Source organism: Sorex araneus, chromosome X (genome assembly GCF_027595985.1).
Source record: "Sorex araneus isolate mSorAra2 chromosome X, mSorAra2.pri, whole genome shotgun sequence".
In the NCBI taxonomy this organism is placed as follows: Eukaryota; Metazoa; Chordata; class Mammalia; order Eulipotyphla; family Soricidae; genus Sorex; species Sorex araneus.
This window is the reverse complement of record NC_073313.1, coordinates 257,291,809-257,319,777: the sequence shown is the minus strand read 5'-3', so window position 1 is coordinate 257,319,777 and position 27,969 is coordinate 257,291,809. Positions and strand designations below refer to the sequence as shown.

The 27,969-nt window shown below is 53.2% G+C and overlaps 1 protein-coding gene across 1 annotated transcript in view; it reads left to right on the top strand.

Annotated features, from left to right (window-relative positions):
* Positions 1-27,969, top strand: part of WDFY1 (WD repeat and FYVE domain containing 1) — a 59,123-nt gene that overhangs the window by 16,059 nt on the left and 15,095 nt on the right. The window contains exons 2-7 of the mRNA XM_055121520.1: positions 4,605-4,672; positions 9,364-9,437; positions 14,331-14,385; positions 20,288-20,438; positions 23,410-23,522; positions 26,625-26,751. Coding sequence (XP_054977495.1) covers positions 4,605-4,672; positions 9,364-9,437; positions 14,331-14,385; positions 20,288-20,438; positions 23,410-23,522; positions 26,625-26,751 — 588 coding nt within the window. The remainder of the gene's footprint in view (positions 1-4,604; positions 4,673-9,363; positions 9,438-14,330; positions 14,386-20,287; positions 20,439-23,409; positions 23,523-26,624; positions 26,752-27,969) is intronic.

Here is a 27,969-nt window from a genome sequence, read left to right as displayed (position 1 = left end):
AGATCGGTGTGACGTTTGTCTAGAACGTTCCTCACACGATAGCTGCCTCCAGGCCTGTCTTGTGTGGGGCTGGGAGGGAGCGCAGGGGGGGCAAGGGGAGCAGAGGGGGCAGAGGGGGGCAGAGGGGAGCAGAGGGGCCAGAGGGGGGCAGAGGGGAGCAGAGGGGAGCAGAGGGGGCAGAGGGGAGCAGAGTGGGGTGCTTGCTCCTTCCCTGCAGCTCTGCAGGACCCCCTCCCCCCCCCAGAGGCTAGCCCTGAGCACAGAGCCCAGACGAGGCCCTGAGCACCTCTGGGTGTGGCCCCAAAGCAAGCAGGGAAGAAAACAAGATCTTTCTGACCCGCCTCCCGGAGCCCGGGCAGGCAGGAGCTTATTTAAAGGTGCTTGGACAGGGGAATACTTGGGATTCCCGAGCCTCGCGCTGGGTTCCCTGGCGGTGTTTGACGATGAAGGAGGAGGAGGGGCAGCCACGCTCTGTGGGTGGGAAGGCGGATGCGGATTCCGCCCCGCCAGAGACCGGCTTCCTCCTGCTTCTCCTCTCTTCCTCGCCACCTTCTTTACATTTCTCCTTCTTTCTTCACTTTTTTAAGACCAAAATTCTCCAGTCCAAACTGTAAACTCAGAACGGCTAGGGCCAGCCATCCCGCAACCCCCACGGTGTGCGTCTGTGTTTCTCCTCGCTCTCTTCGCTCTCTGTCTCTCTTCTCTGTCTCTCTCCGTCTCTCTGTCTCTCCCCCTCTCCCTCCCTCCCTTTCTCCCTCCCTTCCTCCCTCCCTCCCTCTCTCTCCCTCTCTCTCCCTCTCCCTCTCCCTCTCTCCCTCTCCCCCTCTCTCCGTCTCCCTCCCTCCCTCCCTTCCTCTCTCCCTCTCTCTCCCTCTTTCTCTACTTCTCTCTCTCCCTCCCTCCCTCTCTCCCTCTCTCCCTCTCTCTCCCTCTCTCCCTCTCCCCCCCTCTCTCCGTCTCCCTCCCTCCCTCCCTTCCTCTCTCCTTCTCTCTCCCTCTCTCTACTTCTCTCTCCCTCTCTCTCCCTCCCTCCCTCTCTCTCTCTCCCTCTCTCTCTCCCTCCCTCTCTCTCCCCTCCCTCCCTCCCTCTCTCTGTCCCTCTCCCTCTCCCTCTCTCCCTTTCTCTCTCTCCCTCCCTCTCTCTCCCTCTCTCTCTCCCTCCCTCTCTCTCTCTCCCCCTCCCCCTCCTCTCTCCCTCTCCCTCTCCCTCTCTCTCTCTCCCTCCCTCTCCCTCTCTCCCCCTCCCTCCCAGGGAAGAGCCGAGTTGGCCCAGCTAGAGTCAGATGCCTCTTTCTGGCTCAGCCAGTTCTGACCCCGCTGGGGGCATGGGGAAAGCTCCTGTGGCCAGTTGCCTGGCAGCGGCTGCCCGGGCGCCCTCTGGGCAGTGTCCAGAAGACGGGGTACATTGTACCGTGGCTGCTGCCGCCCGGGCACACGTCCGGTTCCCAGGCAAAGTCAGGAGCCCCCGCTGTGCTGCCGGGACATCAGTACTCTGTACTGAGTACAGTACTGTATAGTACTCAGTACTCTGGGGGATGGAAGCTCAGTGTCTAGATTTTTAAAAATCAGGAACAATCACACACTTTGTTTGGTCTGTGTAGGTGGGCAAGTCTGTGAAGTGTTGACCCCTCCCCCATGTACCCAGCTCCCAGCTCCTCCCCATGCCCGCCCGAGTAGTTCCCAGCGGCCCTCTGCTCTTCTGTTCCCACCAGAAACCGGCACTGTTCTGTCTTAGGTGGGGTGGGGTCAGGGCCACACCCATCGATACTTAGCGTGATTCCTGGCCCTGCACTCAGGAACGCCTGGCGGTGCTCGGGGACCACATGGGATGCTGGGGATGGAACCCGAGTCAGCCGCGCGCACGGCAAGTGCCCTCCCCCTCTGTAACATGGCCCTGGCCCTGTCCTGATTTTGTCCTCACAGCCTGCCCCCGCTTGTCTTGACCTTTGGGCAGAAGGAAAAGCCGTCCTGTGTCCTGTATAATCTCCGGGCTTTTCCCTGGAGCCCGGGTTGGGGGGGTCTCAGGCTGCTCGACCCGGGTCATGGGCGGACGGAGGAGGGGACGAGGGCCAGGCCGGTTGGTTGGTAGTTGCCGTTTATTCCATTCTCCCCACGCGCCTGTTCCAGTCTCTCTGAGCCCCCCGTTCTAGTCTCACACTGCCCGTCATTCCCGTCTCCTCCTGTCTCTCCCGCCCGTCTCCCCGCGCTCCCTCTTGCTCCCTGCTCTCTCTCTCAACAACTCCCACTCTCTCGTCTCTCCACGCCTAGCACTTGGGGCCAAGGCTACACCCAGTCCGGTAGGGTAGCAAAATCAGCACGAGAAAACCCTTCCTGACTGTCCATCAGGCTCAAGGATGGAAACACCACCTAGGGGTGTGCCTCTTCTCCTCAGTCCAATAACTTAATCAACATCTTAATTAACATCTTAACACTAGTTATTTTTGTATGGGCACAGTGAGAGACATTGAGGCGTGTAGGGCAGCTCTCCTGGGAACATCTTGCCACAGACTCAGACTACAGCGCTTAGGCCAGATTAATCATTGCTAACCCTAGCAAGGTTCGAATCTAGTTATTACTTTTTTGGATCATGACAGAATTTGTCCATGACCACACTCTTTTTTTTTTTTTTTTTATTGAATCACCGTGAGAGCAGTTACAGAGCTTTCCAGTTTAAGTCTCATCATACAATGATCAAACAGCCGTCCCTTCACCAGTGCACATTTTCCACCACCAAGAACCCCAGTATCCCCCCATCCCACCCCTCCTCCTGCCTGTGTGGCAGGTGGTTTCTACTTTACTCTCTCTCCACTTTGATCACATTCAGTATTTCGACAAAAGACCCACCATTATTATTTGGACTTTTCCCCAACAATCAGACCTGCCGCAAAGGCATCATTAGATCATTTGTTTTCTATTGCTGATTATGAAGAGCATAAGATGTCGTGTGGCCACAATAGCGGCCGTGTGATTTTGGATTTCTGATATTTAAGTAGAAAGTCTAGAGGGATTTCTGCCAAAAGCTGCTGGTTCCGAGATTGGTTTGTGTGCCTCTGGGATCACGGCCGTTCAGGAGCCGGAGGAGCCGTTTGTGGGTGGCAACTGGGGGCCTCATCAGGGTGGGGAGCATGACCACACTCTTATAACTAAGCATTAGGCACTTTGGCCAGGCCCATCACGATGCTAGGGTAGCATATAGCTCACCGCTTGCCCTGGGTCCATCCAGTCCCTCGTCGGGACCCTGCCTTTGGGGGTGCTAGGAAGTTAGGACACCTGAGTCTTAAGTCTAGAGAACAGATGCCCAGGAGGTAAATATCACTGAGAGTCCATTAACTCCCAAGTTACAAAAGCATAGCCTTAAACTGTCTTCCTGTGCCCATACAAAAAGGACATTGCTCTGGATTAACTATGCAAAGGACTTAAGGAGAAGAGCAAAACAATATTTATTTATTTATTTATTTATTTATTTATTTATTTTTGCTTTTTGGGTCACACCCAGCAATGCACAGGGGTTACTCCTGGCTCTGCTACTCAGGAAAAAACAATATTTAAAAGTCAACAGAGAACAAGGAAAGACGTTACAAATAAACACAGAGTAAAAGGAGCACTGTGATGGGAGTAACCCAGTAAACCTAAACTGTGTAATCCGGTATGTTATCCTACACCATCCCATCAGCATTGAGTCCTGAGTGTGAGTTTTGTTTTGTTTTGTTTTGTTTTGTTTTGTTTTGTTGTTTTAGGCCCTTTGGGTCAAAGCTGGCTATGCTCAGGGTCTCCTCCTGGCTCTGCACTCAGGGATCACTTGTGACAGTGCTCAGGGAACCAATTGGGATGCCGGGGATCGAGCCTCGGCTCCGGCCCCTGGCCTGAGGGTGCTGTCGCCGGGGTGGGAAGAGCAGCGGGGGGTGTGTCTGGCACGAGAGTCGGCGCGACCGGTGGACACAGCTGGACACGCGCCAGCTGGAGCAGGGCCTGCTGTGGGGCCATGGGCGGTGTGTGTCCTGGGGGGCTCCCAGGAGGAGGCGCTTTCCTCTCGCCCTCGCTGTCCCTCCTGCGGCTGAGGCTACTTTGCCCCTTTGCCTGTCTCCCTGCCCCTGCCCAGGGTTTCCTCGCCTTTCTGTGGGCTCCGATGCAAGGAGAGATCCGAAGAGCCCATGCGGAATCCCCCCACCCTGCCATTCGCACCCCACAGGGCCTTAGCGTGGGTGGGCAGAGGTGGGGGCTCTGTTGGGGGTGAGCAGGGCTCGGGGCTGCCCTCTGCCCCCCCCTCACCTAGCACCCTCAGACCACCACGTTGCAGCCCCTTGCACAGGACCCAGTTCCAGGCTGGCCGATTCCCGGGAGTGTCCTGGGGGCGGGAGGGAAGACAGCTTCTTCCCCCCCCCTTTTTTTTTCTTTTTTGTGGGTCACACCCGGCGATGCACAGGGGTTACTCCTGGCTCATGCGCTCAGGAATTACTCCTGGCAGTGCCCGGGGACCCTATGGGATGCTGGGAATCGAACCCGGGTCGGCCGCGTGCAAGACAAACGCCCTCCCCGCCGAGCTGTCGCTCCCACCCCAAGAGCAGACCGTTTCTGAAGCCTCTCTCGTTTTCTCTCCTCCCCAGAACCATCCGCGTGTGGCTGAAGAGGGACAGCGGGCAGTACTGGCCCAGCATATACCACACCATGGCCTGTAAGTCTCCACCGGGGTCCCCCGAGGGAAACGCCTCTCCCGGCTCTGGGTCGCGTTTTCAGCGCGTCTGAAGCATGCCCGCTCCGTTTCAGAGCGGGGCGGGGGGGGGGGGTCTGGGGGCCGCAGACCGCGGGCAGACTGATAAGCTGCAGGAAATGTTTTCTTTTGCACCAGGAAGTCAGGTGAGCCACTGAACTGGTGACCCGTGTGACACTCAGGTGGGGCGAGAGCAGGAGAGGGACTCGCGCCTCCCGTTCCCTGGCTCAGCTTTCCTGGGCCTTTATCTATTTGGTTTTTTTGGGTTTTTTTTTTTTGGCACCACACCCTGCAGTGCTCAGGGCTGACTCCTGGCTCTGCACTCAGCAGTCACTCCTGGTGGGGCGCAGGGGGCGGGGGGGTGGTGCTGGGGATCGAACCCGGATCAGTCACATGCGAAGTAAGCAGACCTCTACCCGCTGTACTGCTGCCTCTCCGGTCCGCCCCTCGGTCTTTATTTTTCCTCACTTGTGTGTGTGGCACTTTGTATGTCCTTTCTGTGCAGACCCCGGAAGGCAGTTGCTGCTGTGCTCTGCGACATGCGTGCCCCTCCCCCGCTTTTCCCCGGAAACTCGCAGTGGTCAGCCTGGGCAGCAGTGCTGCTGCCGTTCCTCCCCCTGCACGGCTCCCACCCCCCCCAGCACGCACACGTCCACCCTCGCTCCGTCCCCGGTGCCCTGTCCTTGGCATCTTGCCCGCTAGAGTGGGGATGGAGATGGGCTTTGCCCTGGAGTTGCTGCATTCGCTGTCCAGCTCCTGTGTCCTCCGGCCACTCCCGGGGCCGTCTCCTCCCCTTCTCACCCGGCGCGACCTCGCGGCTGAAGGAAACCCTTTGCACTGGCGTCTCGATCTTGGGGTCTTAGCACTGTCTGTGGCCTTCGTGCTCACCGGCTTAAGCTGACTCTCTGCAGCTCGCCCCCAGCTCTCGCTGTGGCTAGGAAGAACAGTAAAGACGGCAGACAGGAGCAGGGGGCAGCACTAGCCCAGCGCAGAGGGCTGTTGCCTTGCACAGGGCTGGCCAGCCCAGGTTCGACCCCCGACACCCCATAGCGTCCCCCGAGCCCCGCCAGGAGTGATCCCTGAGCATAGAGCCCGGAGTCAGCCCCGAGCACAGCCGGGTGTGGCTCAGACAAGGGCCAGGGAGATTGTATAGGGGTTTGGGTGCACGCCCCAGCACCCACGGCCCCCGGCGCATTGCTGGCTGTGACCCTGGGTGTCCCTGGGTGTCCCTGGCACCGGAAGGCCCAAGAAGCACCGTGTTCTTGGACCCTGGCACTGAGTCACCAGCCCAGTTTGCTGAGGGTTACCGAAGTGGACCCCCCCAATCCCCTGGGCACTGCTTGGGAGTCCCCTCCCCCCTTGCCGTAGACGTAGCCCCTTTGGCGTGGGTGACCGCTGCACGGCTCACCCGACTTCTCTGCAGGTCATTGCTTCCAGGTGCTTCTTTATAGCCTTTCTCTGGAGCTGCATCTGCTGCCAAAACCATGGAATCTGCCCAAACAAAACAGAAGGAACGGATCCTAAGAAATAGCTTGCTCGTCTGTCCTAGGATGGCTTTCACTTCAAAGTTAAATCCTGAATAAGAGGAAGAAAATCAGGCAGGGCAGGGGAACAACAGGCTGCAGTTCAAGCTGTCTGGGACACTTCAGTGGTTCTCTACGGATCTGACCCTTTTCCTGTTGAGGGCGGCTGTCACACTGCCCGGGCAGGCTGGTCTGCAATGCACAAGGATGTGTGTCCGTACACAGGACGGTCCTTTCACGTATGCCTCCTGAAGTTGCCACACAGAACAGAAATGATCTGGAAGAAAGGATAGAAAAAGCGGAGCCACTTGGTTCCTATCTGTGGCATGCCTCATGCTGTCTGTGTGTGTGTGTGTGTGTGTGTGTGTGTGTGTGTGTGTGTGTGCATGCGCGCGCGCCGCGTGCGCATGCGTGCAGGCTCACCACAATAAGCATTGCATGAAATCAAAGGTTTCATTGACTTCATGCTGTGCGTGAGAATCCTAGCATGATCTGCTGGGCCGCTGACGTCTTTCCCAGTAAGTAGACAGGAGAACGGAAACCAGGGGGTGAACAGCTTCAGTTAGGATGACAGTGCACGGCTGCCTGTTTGCAAAATTACGCCCCCGCCCCCTCCCCCAGTTATAGGCTGGGGGCCCAGATCCGCAGAGGGCCAGGTTAGGTTGCAAACCGCTGGTGGAAAGAAAAATCCTTATTCACTAAAGCACAGTCTTAAGCATACGAGTCTGGACTGCGGTGGTGCTAAAAGATGATTTACGTTCTGCTTTTTAGAAAAATTCTGGGACTGTCCAACTTTTTGTTGTTGTTTCCAGTAGAAAGCTGTTTTTCTACTAGAAAGCTGTTTCACTAGAAAGCTCGACCTTCTAGGAAAAAAGCCAAAGCGTCTTTGTTTACAAAACAAATAGACCAGGGAAGCCCTTTGGTTTATTTTTCCCTAAATGAAGGAATTCTTGAGAGCTTCTTTAAAATAACTTTTCTTCCACAAAAGTGATTCTGGACAAAGGTGCACAGTTGGTTAAAGTGTTTGGCATGAAACTTCGCAAAGAATTCTAAAACTAATGTGTTGAAATCTAGTCCAAACTGAAAAGTAAGCCACATGAAATTATCAGAGCTCAATTGCTCAATTTAACAATGCAGTATAGTCTATTAAAGAATGATGCATTCTTATCTAAGCACACTTTACATGATATTTAGCTATTTATAGTTGTGGATGTAGTTTTTGAACACAAGAGTTTTTATAGCACTAGCATCAGTCTTATGGCATAGTTGGCTTATAGTCAGTTCTCATTGTTTTGTGTATAGTTGCCACACACACACACACACACACACACACACACACACACACACACCCGCTTTCAAATCTATATCTTTCAGATATACGTCCAGCGGCCCTCGGGGCTTACTCCTGGCTCTCTGCTCAGGGGTCATTCCTGGCGGTGCTCTGGGGACCATATGTGGTTCCGGGGATTGAACCCCAGTCAGCTGTGTCCCAGGCTTGCGCCCTACCCGCTGTCCTATTCCCCAGCACCTAGATAGACTTCTGAGTGCCCCTGAAACCTCTCTCCCCGTGGCCTGATCCTGCGGTTGCTGTGTTTATGCCTTTGGACGTGACCCAGTATCGTTTGCTGCTCTGCTTTGGCGGGCAGAGTCAGCCCATTGTCAAGAGAGAACGTTTAGTTTAAGCTGTTTTCCAGTGGTGACTTCATTTCTAAGGCGCTCTCTTGCACAGGAAATGCCCAGTTGACTGGGTGTTTATTTATTTATTTTTTCCTGGCATGCATTTTCTGCTTGTCATTTCCCCATGACCAGTCTCAGGTCTTGGGTTGACTCATACCCAACCCCCTGCTGCCACATCCCATCTTCTACCTCGCACTGATTCCTTCCGCCTTTCAGCAGGAGGCAGGTTAGAGTGTCTGCGTTCCGAGAGCTCGGGCTCTGGCCCTTGCTTCCTGGAGCCGGATCTGGAAGGGAAAAGGTGCGTGAAAAAACCCAGGCTGCTGGCCCGTCATGTGACACGGCTGTGGGCACACGTCACCTCACCACCACATGGCTCCGGTCATGCAGACAGGACCTGGGGAACCATCTTTGACTCTTGGGGAAGAAGACAGACCCCAAGGTGGCTTCCCCAGCTTGCCCACCCGCACCGTGGAATGGAGCGTTTGGGCTGGGAACCCCTTTGCCCGCAGAGGCCAGCCCTTTGCCCTGCAGGAAGAGGGCGGGGTTGGGGTCCCAGCCTCCCACGCCCAGTCCTGCTCCCTGGACCTTTCCTGCGTGTAGGCTACAGCCCCCACTCAGACAAATCTTCCTGCCAGCTTGCAGGAAGCTTTCCATAGAAGGGTTTTTTAAATTTTCATTTATTTAATTTTTGCTTTTTGGGTCACACCCAACGATGCACAGGGGTTACTCCTGGCTCTGCACTCAGGAATTAACTCCTGGCGGTGCTCAGGGGACCATATGGGATGCTGGGAATCGGACCTGGTTGGCTGTGTGCAAGGCAAACGCCCTACTTGCTGTACTATTGGCTCCAGCCCCTAGACTTTTTTTTTTTGCTTTTTTGGGTCGCACCTGCCAATGCACAGGGGTTACTCCTGGCTGTGCACTCAGGAACCACCCCTGGCAGTGCTCAGGGGACCATATGAGATGCTGGGATTCAAACCCGGGTTGGCTGCATGCAAGGCAAACGCCCTACCCACTGTGCTATCACTCCAGCCCCAACCTAGACTTCTTTTTAAAAATGAGAATTTGTATTGGTTTTATTTGGGCCAAGAGGGGCTTGTCCACACCCGCCATGGTGCCGAGGAGCTGCCCTTTACTCCGAGCTCAGCGGCGCCTTCTGATGGTGCCATGGGTTTCGGGGGCACCACAGGCTGAGCTGGGAATTGAAGTGGGGTCCGCCTCATGTAAAAACAAGCTCCCGAACCCCTGTACTAGCTCTCCAGCCCCTTAAGTTAGAATTTGAAATGGAAAAAGGACAGTGGATTTTAATGACATTTTTCAGTTTATGTTCACTTTTTTCCCACAGCCTGTTTTGTCATCTCGAGTATAAACGGCCCCTGCAGCAGCGTGCTTTGAACCGCGACCTGTAATGCTTAGCTTTGCTGGTAACGAACGTGCTCTTTGTCTTCCCGGCAGCTCCTTGCTCCGCTATGGCTTACCATCACGATAGCAGACGGATATTTGTGGGCCAGGATAACGGAGCCGTGATGGTAGGTAGCTCCCAGACGTGATCCTCCTGCCGACCTCCCCGTGCCCGGTCCTGCCGGGCGGATCGAGTGAAGGGAACAATTCACACCCGGTCGCTGGGCCTACGGGTTGTTGATCCAGCTCAGTTATTAGACCTGAGAATGGTTTTATTTCGGTTGAGGGGAAAGAAGAATGAGGTTAGGGGCTAGTCATTGAGCAACCGGCCATGTAATGTTAAGGCAGCGCTGCTCAAATAGTCAGTTCCTTGGAGGACCTGATGTTTAAGTGTTCAGTTTATTATAGACAGATACTTCCTGTGGGTCTGGGTTGTACTAGTTGTGTATGTATGTGTTTTTCAGTTTCTTTCTTTCTTTCTTTCCTTCTTTCTTTCTTTCTTTTTTTCTTTTCTTTCTTTCTTTTCCCTTTTTTTTTTCTTTTTGGGTCACATGGGCTACAGCGATAGCACAGCGGGTAGGGCATTTGCCTTGCACACGGCCGACCTGGGTTCAATTCCTCTGCCCCTCTTGGAGAGCCCGGCAAGCTACCAAGAGTATCTCGCCCACATGGCAGAGTCTGGCAAGCTACCTGTGGCATATTCAATATGCCAAAAACAGTAACAACAAGTCTCAAAATGGAGACATTACTGGTGCCCACTCGAGCAAATCGATGAGCAACAGATGACAGTGGTGACAGTGGTGGTGGTGTTGGGTCACACCCGGCGATGCACAGGGGTTACTCCTGGCTCTGTACTCAGGAATTACTCCTGGCGGTGCTCAGGGGACCATGTGGGATGCTGGGAATCAAACCTGGGTTGACTTCGTGCAAAGCAAATGCCCTCCCTGCTGTGCTCTCTCCAGCCCTGTTTTTTTAGTTTCTTAATTGAGATTTAATTCATTTCATGCAATCAGGTGCACCACGTTATTATTTTCAGTTTTAAATTCTTTTGGCTTTGGAGTGACGCCCACCCAGGGGACCAAGCGACGCTGGGGATCGAACACAGGCATCCTGAACCCCTCAGCCCACGGAGTTACCTTGCCGGCCCAGGGCTCACTGCTGTGAAGCGAGGTTCAGTGGTTCTGTAGTTTCACCGCTCTCCTCCTCCCGTCCCAGAAACCACCCACCCCTCAGTAATGACACCCCACTTCCCACCCCACCCCCCAGCTTTTTAGTTGGCTCTCTGAGTCCAGAGATTTTTCTGTGCTGGACGTTTTCCATATGCAGAGTGATAGGAGAGGTGTGGGGTTTTAGAGTCTGGATTCTTTTATATGGCACCATCGTGTTTACAAATTTTACCTATGCCGTCACGCCTCATTCCTTACTTGTGCCGACATAGTCATTCCGTTCTGTGGTCTTGCTGTGCTTGGTCAGCCCGTTCCCTGCTGGCTGGGCGTTTGGCTTGCTCCCCGTTTTCACTAATCCGATGAACACAGCTGTGAGCATTCACATACATGGGTGTCAGCCTGTGTTTCAGTTCTGCGGGGTCCTGGGGGACTCACCTGACTTTCCCAAAGTCCCTGTGCCCTTTCACGTTCCCACCAGCAGGGTCATAGGGATTTTCATTCCTCCATGTGGCCGTCAACACTTTTTATTCTCTGGTTATTTTTGTGCTTGTTGTTGCTTTTAGGGTGTTGGTCTTTGTCTCTTGGTGCCTGGGATTGGACCCAGGGCCTTGTACACACAAGGCCTGCGCTCAGCCACCGGGCCATACCCTGGCCATTTTCTCTTCTCTAGGTTTTTTTTTTTTTTTTTAATTTTTTTTAAAAGCCATCCTAGTGTGGTATCTTGTTGATTTTGATTTGCATTTCCCTAATCACGGGTGAGGTCCAGCTTGTTGGATGTTTATTTGCATCTCTTTGTCAAAATACCTATCCAATTTCTACTCTCATTAAATATTATTATTATTATTATTATTATTATTATTATTATTGGTTTTGGGGCTATGCCCGGTGATGCCTGGGGGTTCCTCCTGGCTCTGCATGCAGGAATCACTCCTGGCAGTGCTCAGGGGACCATATGGGATGCCAGAGATCAAACCTGGGTCTGCCGTGTGCAGACACCCTCCCTGCTAGACTATCAATCCCCATTGTTTAGTTTTAAGAGATTCACATTTCCACTATGGGAATATTTACCAGTGGGCTTTTCATTGCGGGAAGAGTTTGAGTCCTAATTCGTCCCTTACTGTTAGTTTTCTGTCCCTTCCTCGGTGTTTGTTGGTGTCTTCTAGGAATGTGCCCATTTCATCTGCTTTATCTGATTGGTTGGTGCATAAGTTTTTACAGTAACCCTTTTTATCTATGTAAAAGTGAGATACTTTCCTCCCTTTCATTCCTAAACTAGGGTTTTGGGTTTTTTTTCCAGTTCAGTTTTTATCAATTCTGTTGGTTTCTTAGCAGCCATTTTGGTCTAATTTTATGTTCTCTGTTTCTTTTTTTTTTTTTTTTTTTTGCTTTTTGGGTCACACCTGGCAATGCACAGGGGTTACTCCTGGCTTTTCACTCAGGAATTACCCCTGGCTGTGCTCAGGGGACCATATGGGATGCTGGGATTTGAACCTGGGTCGGCCGAGTGCAAGGCAAACGCCCTACCCGCTGTGCTATCTCTCCAGCCCCTCTGTTTCTTTTTTCTTTCTTTCTTTCTTTTTTTTTTTGAAAATTCTGTTTACTTCTTTCAGTTCTACTCTTTATTATTTTCTTCCTTCTGTTTGCTTGGGTGTGCTTTGTTAGGCTGCTATTTTTTGGTATCACATCAGTGGGTGAAGAAAATGCCCCAGTTGCCTCATCCTCGGAGGTCACAGCAGTATTGAGCCCCCTGGTTTCCTGCATCTCTGCTCTGGGCTGTGTCCATCCTGTCTGAAGACAGAGCAGCCGCAGCCCGAGGGTGTCCCCGGAAGGTGTGTCCACGTTGCGGGAAGGAGGGAGGCAGAGGCGTGGCCCGCCCCACCCAGGCCCAGGGGTCAGCAGGAGAAAGTCGCAGCAGGACGCCAGTCCCGAGAGCCGGAGTGGGCCCTGGAGTGTCCTGCTGTGTCCAGCTGAGGGGGGGAGTCCACAGTCAGGTCGGGGCGGGCCGCTGCGACATCTGTCCAGTTGGGTGGAGGAAACGATACCGACCAAAGTGTCTCGGGCGCAGAGTGGGTGGGTGGCCGGTGGCCTCGGTCACGTTCTCTGGGGAATGCCAGTAGCTGGGGAAAAGTTGGGGGGAGCAGGAGCCCCCCGGGAGGCAGGGGTGGGGGCAGTCAGCCAGGGAGGCCCAGGGACAGTGACTGAGTGCCAGGGGCAGGGCAAGTGGCGGTAGAGGTGACGCTGGCGGGGCTGGAATGTGACCTTGGGGACAGCGGTCAGACGGAAGTTGGTGCCAGGGCATCCGGGAGGCAGCCGGTGGCCAGGGTCTGCAGACAGGCGTTTGGGCCGCGAGGGAGGCTTAAGGAAGTGGGGGTCCTGGGTGGCATGGGCTCCTCTTCCGGCTGAATGTCACCTCCTCGGGGCTGCTGTGGAGTCCCGCCCGCTCTCCTAGCCACAGCCGTGGAAGGCATCTTCCTAGGAGTGGCCCTGTGGAGGGTTCTCTGGGTAAGAGCCGTGAGAGCCTTTGAGCCTTAACAATGGGCCCTTTTCTCCCTGCACCGTGAGATTAGTCACCCACAGGCAATAATGACATTGTTTTTTGTTTTGTTTCCGGAGGTGATGCTCAGGGCTTACTCTTGGCTCTGTGCTCAGGGATCATTCCTGGTGGGGCTCTGGGGATCGACCCTGGGTCGGCCATGGCCACGGTCAGGGCGAGCGCCCTACCCACTGTCCCGCCACTCTGTGCTCCGCGCTGTCCGGCCGCTGTGCTGATGGCGCGTGCTGTGCCCTGCCAGGCCCAGAGGGAGGGGAACCCCTGGTCCGGATTCCTCCGTGGGGACTTTTTCAAGCCTCATCAGCCAACAATTCCTGGCCTCTTTGTTACTTGGAACCTACAGAATTTACAAGCCAGAGAGAAAAGTGCCTGCCATAGAGGCCGGCTGTGTGGGTGGGGGGGGTTGGGGGGGAGGGAACTGGGGACACTGGTGCTGGAAAGGCGGAGGGCCGGGTATTGGAACACTCTCTGCCGAACCCTAATCGTGAACAGCTCTGTAAGGGTTTATCTCACAGCGATTCAATTGAAAAAGTAAACAATAATCAGCATCATCATTTACAAGCCAGTTTTGTTCAATAAAAATTTAATTCATGATTTTATTTCTTTGGATTTTTTTTAGTTTCTAGGCTGAGGTTCATTTTCATTTTAAGAAGTAAAATTTGGGGGGCTGGAGTGATAGCATAGCAGGTGGCCGGGTTCAAACCCGGGTTCGATTCCCAGCATCCCATATGGTCCCCTGAGCACCGTCAGGAGTGATTCCTGAGTGCAGAGCCAGGAGTAACCCCTGTGCATTGTCGGGTGTGATCCAAAAAGCGGAAAAAAAAAAGAAGTAAAATTTGCCCTCTAGATATATAGTCTTAGTCCAAAATCAATTTGGAAAATACAAGAGTATTAAAAAAAAGTTGTTAAAAGAGGGAAACTAGCTTCTGAGTGTTCTTCTTTTGCTCCGTGTTTGTATATTAAATGAATGTGACCCTTTGCCCGTCCATGGCTGAGGTTCCCCATCCCCACCCCGACCCCATTTCCGCTAGCTGAGACCTGGGGGGTGGGGGGGGGGCTGTGTCCATGCAGTGTCTGTCCTGGACGCAGCAGCGTGTAGCAGTGAGAGCAGAGTGAGCCGGAGGAGGGACACCCCAGTGCCCAGGTGACTCCTGTCCTGTCCCAGCTCCCTGGAGACCCAGGCTGGGCAGAGCTGGCTTCCCCCTCCCCTTCCCCTCCCTCTCTGGTTGTCCCTTGGTTTTGAAAGCAAAGCACCCGTTGGTTTGAAGCCCTGACGCTTTCTCACCGCCTGCGTCTGCTTTCAGGAATTCCACGTATCTGAAGACTTCAATAAGATGAACTTTATCAAGACCTACCCAGGTAACTCTAATCCCGCGCGCCCTCGTCCACACGTTCCTGTGGGTCAAGCGCGCTGAGATTGTGCAGTTCCGCTTTAGATTCGCCCCCTGGGATGCAGGAGACTCTCAGCGCTTGAAGTGCCTGTCGCATTCTTTGCCTCCGACCGAGCACGCCCTTTTGTACAGGGCTGGACACTGGTATCAGCTTCGAGCCTGTTGCCGCAACCCTGGCCGGCTCCCCTTTGCCTCTGTCTCTCTCTCTGCCGATTACCTGTGTGCACACACGTGTTTGAGTGTGTAAATCTGACGGGGATCTGGGTTCTATTCCCTGATTGTTTTCATTTAAGCCAGATTACTAAGAAGTGGCGTAACTGGCTCACATGTCAGTTTTGTGATGCTTTCTAGTCACTTTGCAGAGTCCTTCCCAGCACTTGGATAGTTTTCTCAGCCCGGGGAGCAGTGTTTGAGCGTCGCTGCTCCTTCCGGCTTCACGACTCTGCCCCTTTAGGCATTTTTGGGGGAGTGCCAGTTTGCTGGTCACATGATTCAGGGGTTTTTTTTTCCCCTTTTTGGGTCACACCCGGCAATGCGTACTCCTGACTCTGCATTCAGGAATTAATTACTTCTGGCGGTGCTTGGCAGACCATATGGGATTTCGGGGATTGAACCCAGGTCAGCTGTGTGCAAGGCAAAAACGCCCTACCTGCTGAACTATCTGTTCGGCTCCAACAATTTTAAAATGAAGTTTTCTTGACTGTTGGCCGTTTGTCATCTCTTGAGTGTGTTCACCACTCTGCCTGTGTTCCCCAGGGAGCTGTCCCGGGGAGTTTCCTAACCTGGGAAGTGCCTTTCCCCTCAAGGCCATGAAGTTCTGCAGACCCCGTGGTGGAAACACTTTGCTGGCTTTTACTTTGCCTTGGAAGTTTACATTTTAAAGTAACCAAAAGCTAGTTTCGGGTGCTCACTGCATTTGTTCGCTGATGTGTCTGTGTGCGTGTGGGTCTGGGCCGGCGTGGCTTGTTCCGGGGCGCCGGCAGCTCCCTGTGCGATCCCCCGGGATGCGCCACCGTCATCCTGTGCTGCTGAGGGTTACCTGGGCTACCCTCCCCCTGCTCCGGACGTTTGGAGCTGAACCAGGAAGTGCTCGGGGTTCTCCAGGGCTCCTGGGACTATGTGCAACCAGAAATTGAACCGGAATTGGCTCCACGCAAGGCAGCGCCTTCATCCCTAAAATAGTTCTCTTACCCTTTATTTTATTTATTTATTTTTTTGCTTTTTGGGTCACACCCAGTGATGCTCAGGGGTCACTCCTGGCTCTGCACTCAGGAATTACTCCTGGCGGTGCTCAGGGGACCATATGGGATGCTGGGAATCGAACCCAGGTTGGCCGCTTGCAAGGCAAACGCCCTGCCTGCTATGTTATCGCTCCAGCCCTGCTTTTTCTTTTTCTTTTTTTTTTAATAGAGGTGTTCTTGCCTGCCGCACTCTGCCTCTGCTGGTAACTTCGAGTGGAGTTGAAGAACGAAGGGCTAAAAGCTCTTGGCTCCCAGAAATTTTACCTGAAGATATAATAGTTCGTCTCATTTTATTCAGCCCATATTTCTAAAATTTTTTTTATGCTCATGGGTAAAACAGGAACGTTGGGGGCCTGGAGAGACTGAACAGCAGGTACGGTGCTTGCCTCGCATGTGGCCAGCCCAGGGTCAGTCCCCTGATACTCCATGTGGTTCCCCCGAGCCGGCCAGGAGCGAGCCCTGACCACTGCTGGGTGTGGCCCCAAACAAGCAAAAATGAAAGATTCTAGGCACGTGAGGTGTACATTGTTCATCTTTATGATATTTGGCCTAATAATGAAATACCAAAAAAGACTTTCAGACTATAATTAGAACACGTTGCTCTTCCCCTGGATAGCTGTTCTACCTCTTCCAAATAGAAACTAGGCCAGTGACCCATTAATTACTGTCCATTTGGGTGCATGTTGGTCAGGGAAACTGTTTTGGTGCAGAGGAATAAAAGATTTTCCAGTTTGCACTCCTGAATAATGTATAAGATTGCATGCTTTTACTAGAATTTGAACTGCTTTTTTTTTAAATTGTGTTTGAGCCACAACCTCTTTGCTCAGCACTTACTCCTTGCCCGGTGCTCAGGGAACACTCACGGCTGTGCTGAGTGATCACCATTTGTGGTTCCCAGGCTGAACCCAGGACAGCCACATGGAAGGCAGGCAGGCACCTTACCTGCCCACTGCTCTCTCTCTCTCTCTCTCTCTCTCTCTCTCTCTCTCTCTCTCTCTCTGTCTCGCCCCTTGAACTACTTTTTAAAAGCCAAAATAACAGAAACAGCTTAAAATTCTCAACTGTCACCGCAGGTTTGTCTTGAACGTCCTTAACAGTCATGGGTTAGAGGGATAGTACAGGGGTTAAGACTCTTGCCTTGCAAACTCCCAGCTCCAGTTTGATTTTCAGCATCCTCTATGGTCCCCTGAGCACCATCAGGAGTGATCATGATCCCTGAACAGCTTAATAGTTGCTTAATATCTGAGCTAGTATTAAGCCCCAAATGCCACTGGATATACCACCCCTCCTCCCACCAAGAGAGAGAGAGAAAATAATCAAGGATCATAAGTTTCTTCATCCATAGGAATTTGAAGACCTCTGTGATCAATATTTCTATCTCGCCCCCTCCCCAAGTTTCCTTTTTCTTTTTTTTTGACTTTTTGGGTCATACTTGGCAATGCTTAGGGGTTCCCGGCTCTGCATTCAGGAATTATTCCTGGCGGTGCTCAAGGGACCAAACGGATGCCAGGGATTGAACCCAGGTGGGCCACATGCAAGGCAAATGCCCTACCTGCTGTGCTATTGCTCCATCGCCACCCCCAAGTTTCTGAATTATTTTATCTGTCAGTGAATATTAGGTGATTTCACATTTACACTGACAGTGGTATTTTAATCTCTATTTTGGTTGTAAGTTCTCTATGGGTATAAGGCAGCAAAGTTTGCAGTGGTCTCTGTACCTTTGTATTTCATTGACTTATAAAATCTTTAAAAGCATTTTGAGGAACTTATATAGGAATTCTGAAGCTTTCTTTTTTGTCATAGGAAACGGTTGAAGAAAAAGGAAGCAAAAAGACATTCTCATATTTTGCCATAATTCTGATAAAAGTTAAGGCATTAAAAGACCAAACAGAAAAGGCCATAAAAATGAGAAAGCTCGTCCTGTAGAGATGGTTAGGTGCTTTGCGTGTGGTCCACCCCAGGCTGATCTCCAGCGCCACATAAGATGCCTCAAACACCAAGAGGAGTGATTACTGAGCGCAGAGCCAGGAATAAGCCCTGAGCAACGCCTGGTGTGGCCCAAAACACAAAAAAGGAGAGAAATAAATAGGAGGGCTTGGGGCTAGAGCGATAGCACAGCGGGTAGGGTGTTTGCCTTGCACGTAGCCGACCCAGGTTCGATTCCCAGCATCCCATATGGTCCCCTGAGCACCGCCAGGAGTGATTCCTGAGTGCAGAGCCAGGAGTAACCCCTGTGCATAGCCAGGTGTGACCCAAAAAGCAAAAAAAAAAAAAGGCTTGTTGTGAGAGCAGGTAGGGGTGTGCTTCCCCTTCCTCATCCCTGACGAGGGCAAACCTTCAGGCTCTCCTGTCTCCAGGGCAGGTATGGGCTTAGTGGGACAGCTCTCTGGAGTCAGGCCGACCAAGTTAGCCCACCATTCACTCGACTTTGAACTTGCTCTTGACCTTGCTCCGCCTCCTAGTTACCCGTCTGAAAGTGGACCTGTGAACCGCTATAGATGTGCGTAAGTCGCAGAGGGCTCTCTCCACACTGAGAGCACCAGGCCCACCTGGCCTGTCACCCCGTCCCTTGCAGCAAATGGGCTTGTCATGATCTGAGACTGGGTTTCCTGGTGTTTGGGGCCATCGGCGATCAGCACCCCCTTTCCATCCCAGCATCCTCCCATGGTGTCCGAGGTTCAGCCCGGCCTCTTGGCACCGGGCCAGTGGGACTTCCTGAGCCACCTTTGCGGCTGAGATCAAGGGCAGCTGCTTCTGTCCGGCCCCTGACTTCCTGCTGCCAACTGGGCATGTGCAAAATGGTGTCCGACCTCCTCGGCCCTGGCCAGGAGCTTAGAAGGCCGGTCACTGTCCCGGTGTGGCGGACAGTTGGTCCGGAAATACAAATGTCCCGGGAGTTAGGGCGCAGACGGCAGGAAGCACCTGCTGCTCGTGGGGGTTAAACTGTCCAAAGGCCTCGTCCTTATAGAGAGTAAAGACTAAATACAAGCAGTTCCAGAGTTGTTTCATAGGCAGAGAACTGCCAACACCCACACTTGTTTTTGGTCAACTCCGAGTCCCCTAGTTTGCTCCTTTACGATTCTGAAATGCCAGAACCTTAATGGGACAGATAATCAAATCCCTCGTCTGATAAAATTGCCGCTTCTTGACTGGAGCGATGGCACAGCAGGTAGGGCGTTTGCCTTGCACGCGGCCGACCCGGGTTCGATTCCCAGCATCCCATATGGTCCCCCGAGCACCGCCAGGAGTAATTCCTGAGTGCAGAGCCAGGAGTGACCCCTGAGCATCGCCGGGTGTGACCCAAAAAGAAAAAAAAAAATTGCCGCTTCTAATATAAAACTCATCAATAGTAAGGGATTTGATTTAAGGATTTTTCTTTTTTTGGAAAGAAATCTGTGATCAGTTTCTTTCACTCCGCCGGAGCATTCCTCTCTTTTCAGATAAGTGTATCGAAGTCACAGTACACAGCTTCAGCCGCACTGTGTTGGATTTTGACATCTGCATTTTAGGCTGTGATCACCCCAGAACACTGGCACCCAGCAGCCCCTGCCATATACTCGGACCTCCCCCCCTCCCCCCCCACACACACATACACACATATTCCTTTTTTTTGTTGTTCTGGGCCACACCCAGGTCCTCAGGGCTGACTCCTGTCTCTGCACTCAGGGATCACTTCTGGTGGGCTTGGGGGACCATATGGGGTCCCAGGAATCAAACCTGGGTGAGTCGCATGCAAGGCAAGTACCCCACCTGCTCCAGCACCGTCGTTGATCCTTCTTACCTGGTTTGACCCACCCACCTCCCTGCTGTTGAGTCAGAGTTTGTTCTGTTCTTCACCTCCTGCGTCCGAGTGAAGTCACTGTGGTGATATCCCTCTGTCCCACCCGCTTCCCTCCATGTCCCTCAAGGCCCGACTGTGCTGGTTGCAAGCACCAGGATCTCCTCTTCTTTTTTAAAAAAATTATTTTCTTACTGAATCACCGTGAGACACAGTTACAAGCTTTCAAGTTTGAGTTTCAATCATACAATGATCAAACACCCATCCCTCCACCAGTGCCCATTCCCCACCACCAGTGTCCCCAGTATACCCCCCTTTCCCACCCTCCTCCTGCCTCTTTGGCAGTTTCCCCCAGACTCTGTCTCTGCTTTGGGGCATTATGGTTTGCCATACAGATACTGAGCGGTTATCCCGTTTGGTCCTTTATCTGCTTTCAGCACACACAGGATCTCTCTCTTTTTTTTTTTCCTTTTTGGGTCACACCTGGCAATGCACAGGGGTTACTCCTGGCTCTGCATTCAGGAATCACTCCTGGCGGTGCTCAGGGGACCATATGGGATGCTGGGAATCGAACCCGGGTTGGTTGGCTGCATGCAAGGCAAACGCCCTCCCTGCTGTGCTATCACTACAGCCCCCAGGATCTCTTGTCTGCCGTTCCTGTCTGTCTGGAGCTTCAGAATGACCCCCCTTGAGGCCTGGGGGGGGACAGGTGGGAAGGGCAAAGCAGCCGGAAGCAGGTGCAGAGGCGGGGGGCGGGCCTCAGCGCCCCCCCTCCCCCCCGCCCCAGGTTTGATCCTCCAGGCCCCCGTTTCCTGCGAGAGGTGACGGTCGTGCCTTCTCTGTCCCCGCAGCGCACCAGAACCGGGTGTCGGCCATCATCTTCAGCCTGGCCGCAGAGTGGCTGATCAGCACGGGCCACGACAAGTGCGTGAGCTGGATGTGCACGCGCAGCGGGAGCATGCTGGGCCGGCACTTCTTCAGCTCCTGGGCCTCGTGTCTGCAGTATCCTTCGGCCGCCAGAGGGCGCGCCAGAGGCCGGGCGCCCACGCTCCTGGGGGATGGATGATTCTCTCCCCCCTGCCATGACTGGGATGAAGTGCAAGACTTTCAGTGTCGTCTTTGGTATAAAATTGGTTTCTCGAGATAATGAGATAATATATATATATTTTTTCTCTTTTGCAGGGGTGGGGAAGTGCCTGGGAAATGCTCTCTGTCTTTCATTCGAAATCCGGGGGAAATGAAACATCATTAATGTAACCTTTCCATCTTTTTGAAGTTTGAAGTGAAAGAAGAGACTTAAAAAATATGTATTGGGGCTAGAGAGATAGCACAGCGGGTAGGGCGTTTGCCTTGCACGTGGCCGACCCGGGTTCAAATCCCAGCATCCCATATGGTCCCCTGAGCACCGCCAGGAGTAATTCCTGAGTGCAGAGCCAGGAGTAACCTCTGTGCATCGCCGGGTGTGACCCAAAAACCAAAAAATATATATATATACATATATATGTATTAAGTTGTATGAATGCACTGTGGGTCTGCGAGACCGTGAGATTTCAGGAACACGGTGTCACACCTCTGTACTCGTCACTGGAGCCCCCACCAATGTCCTGGAGCCGTGGCACAAGGGGACCTTCCTGTCCCCACCCACGTCCCTCCCCTTTCCCTCTGCCATCACCGTAGTCAAGAAAAGATCTTTGGTTTTTATTTTTGGGTTTGTTTGTAAGGGGAGTTGGAGGAGCCACAGAGAGAGAGGAGGTCAGGACGCTTGCTCTGCACACAGCTGACCGGGGTTCAATCCCGGGCACCCCGAACGGTCTCCCAGACCCTCCTGGAGTCAGCAGGCTCTGAGCACTGGCAGATGTGGCCCACCCCCCATGCCCAGTGAAATGAAAATGGAGGACCAGCTAGACTCAGTCTTCCAGGACTTGTGCTGTTTGCAGACCCAGTGAGGCAAATCATGGTTTACGACTCTGCTGTTTATAAGTGGGTGACAAGTATTGTCTGTGAAACTCAACAGAACTCTACTTAAATTTTTGTAATTAAATTGAGGTTATTGTTTGTACAGATATGACTTTCGTGGGGGTTTGTTGGGGGCCACACCTGGTGGTGTGTAACTGCTACTGTATTTTGTTTGTTTGTTTGGGGGACACACTAAGTCGTGCCTCTGTGCCCAAGACTGACCCCCACCTCCCCTTGGCAGGCCCTGTGTGGTGACGGGGATTCAAACCAGGGCAAGTGCTGTAACCCCAGAGCTGTCTCTCTGGCCCCACAATTCTATTTTAACGTTCAGTTTTACAAAGTGTGTTTGTGATCATGGAAACGATTCATAATTTGTTATGCTGTTTCCAGTGGGCTTTCACAGAGACGCTCAGGAGTCCCCGGGGCTGGAGCAGGGCCACAGTGACAGCAGGGCTGGCCGGACTCCAGACACCCGCGGGAGCTTCAGGGCGCTCAGGGCGGGCGGGCAGGGCTGTTCACAGGAGGCGGACAGGCCTCAGTCTGGGCGCACTTCGGGAGCCAGGGCCTGGCCCAGGGGAGTTCCTCTCCTCCGCTGCGCCTTCTCAGCCGTCCTGTTTAGTCCACGTGAACATGCTCACGCTGCTGGAAATGCTGTTTGAAATAGAGTCAGGATGGAAGAGAGTAAAAGGAAAACCACAATTCACAATTCAGGTGTCGAGGGTGCAAAGTAAATGTTTATGTGTTGTGTTGGGCTTTCTGTATCATACAGAGCCACGGGGTCCTGGCCAGCTTGAAGGGCGCCTAGTGATGGCGGGAGAGTGTTTACCCTGCCTGTGTGCACTAGTGGTGTTTCTCAGGGTTCCCTGCCCAAAGAGGAACTGAGGAAGTGATGAATTGACACCAGTAGTATCAACCAGTAGTGTGTGTGTGTGTGTGTGTGTGTGTGTGTGTGTGTACATGTATATATACACCCATATTCATACCTGGGTGTGTGTGTATATATATATATATATTTTTTTTTTTTTCTTTTTTGGACAACTCCTTGCGGTGCTCAGGGCTTATTATCTGAACTTGAACCTAGACTGGCTATCTGTCCGGCAAGTCCTTGAGCCCCTGACTCTGTCTCTCTGGCCCCAGTAATTACTCTATATTTAAAATACAAGTTCGCAACTACCCCTGCCTTTCAGAGCGCCAGCCTGTCCAGAGGAATTTATTTATTTTTTATTTATTTTTATTTATTTATATTTTTTTGCTTTTTGGGTCACACCTGGCAATGCACAGGGGTTACTCCTGGCTCTGCACTCAGGAATTACTCCTGGCGGTGCTGGGGGACCATATGGGATGCTGGGAATCGAACTCGGGTCGGCCGCGTGCAAGGCAAACGCCCTCCCCGCTGTGCTATTGCTCCAGCCCCTGTCCAGAGGAATTTAAAGTCCTTCCTTCTCCTCACGCAGAGCTCAGCCCTCTGGGCTCCGAATCTGGAGAGGGCAGCCGTGCCCTGCCCGCCCTCGCCGCTGCCTGTCCTCAGACGCTTTCCCTGGGTGCACTCTCCCAGTGGGTCCTGCTTCTTCCCTGCCGGTTCAAGATTGGGTTTCATGGCTTCAGGTTGGGAGTCTGTCTCAGGGATCCCTCGAAGTGCTCAGGCAGCCAAGAGGCGCTGGGGGCCGGCCCCTGGCTGCCCGGCCGCTTCCCTGGAGACTTGTACTTGCTTCTTCTGTCCTGCGAGGGTTGCTGATCTCTCACCCTCATGCCGTATTTCTCCACAGCCCCTTTATCTCCACTGCGGGTTATACAATACCATTAATACAGTGGCTACTCCCCCTTCCTGCCGAGTGAGCGAGTGGAGACGTTTCCCATCAATCCCAGCGGAATTTTAGTTTTCCACTGTTGACAGACTGCGTGTTGGATGTTCCCTTTGCCTCTTCCTATCTGGGCTGGTGCTGACGCGCATTTCACTGTGCATGTTCTATTCTCTAACACCGAGCTGGGTCGCATCTCCTTGACCGCTTCTCCACAGATACGACCTCGATACGCAGTATGCCTTTGTCGGGGATTATTCCGGACAGATCACCCTGCTGAAGCTGGAGCAGAGCAGCTGCTCGGTCATCACCACCCTCAAAGGGCACGAAGGTAGGCCGGGTGAGCGCGCCCTGGTTCCTCGCCTGATTGGCGGGCCATGCGTGCTCCTGGGCGCCGTTTCGTGCAAATGACCAGCTCCTGGTGGCCACTTGGGCTTCCAGTTGACTGCACAGATAGGGGGTTTGGATCTCAAAGCGTGGAGACCAGGGGCCAGATAGACTGTATGGCGGGGAGGGTACTTGCTTGCACACAGCAGACCCGGGTTCAGTCCCCGGCATCTCACATGGTCCCCTGAGCCCTCCAGCAGTGATCCTGGGTGCAGGGCCAGGAGTAAGCCCCAAGCACTGCCAGGGGTGCCCCCCACCCTCCAAGAAAAAAAAAAAACCTTAACAAAGCCAAATCAAGCAGTGCAGAATAAATGAAGGTTCGTATCACTGTAATTATTTGTTAGTTTCTAGGACATTAAACATAAGATGATTTTTTTTTTTTTGCCTGATGAATTAGGAATTAGGCAACTCATTCAGCCTCTCCTTGGGACCCATGCCCTGGTGAGGGCTGAGGAAAGAATTCCTGGGTAGAGATCCATCACGGCTCCAGGGGAAGAGTGTTTCAACTCAGCTGCTACTACTGGATTCAGTAACAAATTAGAATCCTTGTGGCCTTTTGGATTAGACGGGAGAACTGGGGGTTACTTGGAAATCGGAGATGGACTGACTGACAGACACAGGGTTTTAAGTATCACAAGCTAAAGGCACTGTCTCCTTCTGAGGTAACATGGTTAGGCGAAATTGAGTTCAGTTGGGTTGCAGGGAACTTGTGTGGAAAAAGAAGAAGAGCAGTGAAAATAGATTCGGCCAGGAGAGCACGAGGCTTGAGGAACTGCTTTCCGCCCTGTCAGACACTGTGTTTTGTGGGGGCCTGGGGACCGGGTGGCCTCTGGTGACCGCTGCGTGTGTCTGTATAAGAAGGATGACGTTATCTGCTCCGGGGCATTAGCTGGGGTGTTGCGGGCGCGGGGTTCACAGGGCCGGGACTCGGCAAGATTGACCCCAAGGACAGTGCTACAGAAGTCTTTGGTTTCTATCATCCAGGTCCATGAGAAACCAGTTTCTGCTATTTGGTTTTGAATATGTTCATACACACTCACACACACACGCGCACGCACGCACACAGACACCACAATCACCATTAGCTCATGTAACAGGTTCAGTTTTAAGCTTATGAATAGTTTTTTTTTTCCTCGACTTTTTTCTAGCCAAACCGCAGTTATTGGAGAATGGGTTGAAAGAAAATCTGCAGAATGTTTTTGTTTCTTTCACACAAACACACACACATACACACACACACACACAGAATGGGTTGAAGAAAATCTGCAGAATGCTTTTGTTTCACACACACAAACACACACACACACACACAATCACCATTAGCTTGTGTAACTGGTTCAGTTTTAAGCTTATGAGTAGGTTTTTTTTTCCCTCGCCTTTTTTCTAGCCAAACTGCAGTTATTGGAGAATGGGTTGAAAGAAAATCTGCAGAATGCTTTTGTTTCCCACGAGCAGCAACCAGATGAGTGTAGCCAGCAGTGAGTGAAAAGTTAAGGCTTCGGGTCTTGCTTTTTTACCTAAAATCTCTGGCATAAACCTGCAGAGCCTTTTTTCTGGAGCACCGAATTTCATTTTTCTGAACTCTGGCCCGCCATGCCTACAGGCTGCCCAGCCCTGGAGCCACCTTGTTAGGCCTCCCTTATGAGATGACCACAGTACACTTGACTGTGCTTTCTCATAAAGTATGAAGAACTTTCTTTTTTTTTTTTGAAAGTTTTTTCTGAAACAAACATTCTCAGTTATTCAGCAGTATTTTGGTGCAGAGCAAAGGGGGTGGGGGAATCATCTAAAAATCTTTGATGCACGGTGGCACTGTCGTCCTGTTGTTCATCGATTTGCTCGAGTGGGCACCAGTAACATCTCCATTATGAGACTTGTTACTGTTTTTGGCATATCGAATATGCCACGGGTAGCTTGCCAGGCTCTGCCATGCGGGTGGGATACTCTCGGTAGCTTGCCGGGCTCTCTGAGAGGGACGGAGGAATCAAACCTGTGTTGGCCTCATGCAAGGCAAATGCCCTACCCGCTGTGCTATCACCATAGTCCTATTGCTGTGAGTTCATTCCATCATTCGCATCCAGACAATCTTGAGAGTTCTTACTTTATGCATCTTTTCTTTTTTAATGAATCACTGTGAGATACAGTTACAAAGCTTTCATGTTTAAATTTCAGTCATACAATGATCAAACACCCATCTCTCCATCAGTGCACATTCTCCACCACCAGTGTCCCCAGTGTAACCCCCTTTCCAACCCTCCCCCTGCCTCCAGATAACTTCCCCCATACTCTACTTTTGGGCATTATGGTTTGCAGTATAGATACTGAGAGACCATAATGTTTGGTCCTTACCTACTTTCAGCACACATCTCCCATCCAGAACGATCCCTCCAGCCACCAGTGACTTAGTGATCTCTTCTCTATCCCAGCTGCCATCTCCCCAGCTCCTGAGGCAGGCTGCCAACTATGGGGCATTATTCCTGGCCCTTTTGTCTACTGTCCTTGGGTGTCAGTCTCATATTATTTTATATTCCACAAATGAGTGCAGTCCTTCTATGTCTGCCCTCTTTCTGAGTCATTTCACTTGGCATGATACTCTCCATGACCATCCACTTATAAGCAAATTTCATGACTTCATCTCTCCTGACAGCTGCATAGTATTCCACTGTGTAGATGTACCAGTTTCTTTTACCAGCCCAGATCTCGTAGTGCCCACTGTCTTCCCCCAGTATCCTGGATTCCCTTCCTCCCCCCGAGCCTGCTTCTCGGGCAGGCAGTCTCCCCTCCCCCATTGCCCTGGTGTCCCCCTCCCTGCCTGATCCCCTCCCCCACCCCTGCCCCGTGCCCAGCTTCCTCCCGAGGGCCAGTTCTCCTGCTCCTCCTGTGCTTCGTTGGAGAAGGCATCCCTTGCCTCAGAGGGCCGAGCAGACGTTGCACTTCAACCTTTGGCCTCTCACAGGATGACCCCGGGCAGGGGGTGTCAGGCTGGAGGGGCCCCGGTGCCCCGTGGGTGTGCGTGCGACTCCCGCCACCCTCTTTCTCGCCCTAGGGAGCATCGCCTGCCTCTGGTGGGACCCCCTGCAGCGGCTCCTCTTCTCGGGCGCGTCCGACAACAGCATCATCATGTGGGACATCGGGGGCCGGAAGGGCCGCACGCTCCTGCTCCAGGGCCATCAGTACGTGGGGCTGGGGGCGGGGGCGGGGGTGGGGGCGAGGGGGCCGTGACTGGGGGCTTAATAGGCCTCGCCCAGCAATGCTCAGGGCTTACTTCTGACTCTGGGCTCAAGGGTCATTCCTGGCCGGGGCCCAGGGACACAGTACGGCTCCAGGGATCGAGCCCGGGTCAGCTCCAGGCAGGGCAAGTGCCCTCTGTTCTGTCCCGTGGCGCTGGCCCACTCTTGCACCCACCTCCGACCCTGCCTCTCTCGGTCTCGAGGGTGGTGTCCACAGCCAGGGTTTTTCCGCCTTCTTGGTCCAAGCAAGCCTACCCCAAGACCCCCAACCCTCACCCGGCCCTCTCAGGACATCAGCCCGAAAAGACCTGAAATTTGGGTCCCCTTGGCTTGGAGGCCACAGGCAGGGAGGAAAGGGAAAGAAAGAAAGAGAGAAAGAGAGAAAGAGAAGGAGAGGAAGGAAGGAAGGAAGGAAGGAAGGAAGGAAGGAAGGAAGGAAGGAAGGAAGGAAGGAAGGAAGGAAGGAAGAGAAAGAAAGAAGAAAAGAGAAAGAAAGAAAAGAGAAAGGGAGAGAAAGAAGAGAGGAGAAGGAAAGAAGAGGAAGGAAGGGAGGGAGGGAGGAAGGGAGGGAAGGAAGAAAAAGGAAGAGGGAGTGAGGGCGGGCCCCCATCTAGGCCCCTTTGGCAGGTAGGTTGTGTGTCCGGCACTCCCGGCCGTTCCTGGGCCCAAGCTCTGACGTGTTTTGCTCTCGGCGAAAACACAGTTTGACACAGTCAGATGCACTGTGGAAGGCGGGTCCCGGCCCGGGTGCCTCCGGGGACTGTGCCTTCCCCTCGCTGGCGCCTCCTCCCGGGTTGGGCCAGCCGCCTGCTGCCCCACTGGGTCCAGGGACAGAGTGGCCACACGGCCCGCGGGCAGGGGCGGCTCTCCGTGTCCTCTGAGCGTGCATCTGTGCACGTGTGGGCATGTGTGCGGGCCCACGTGGGTGCCGGTGGCCTCCCGAGCATTGGGTGACTCAATCTCGGGGGTCAGAGCGTGTCCCCGCCGCTACACGTCTCTGGACAGGTAGGGAGTGTGGCGCTCCTGAGCCACCTTCCCAGGCGGGGACTGACCCGGGCCGTCTCGGCCACCTCGGGATGGATGAGAGGGCGCCCGGGCACGCGGCTGACCCGGCTTCCGGCCCCGGCCCCCCGGAGGGTCCCCTGAGCCCCACCAGGAGTG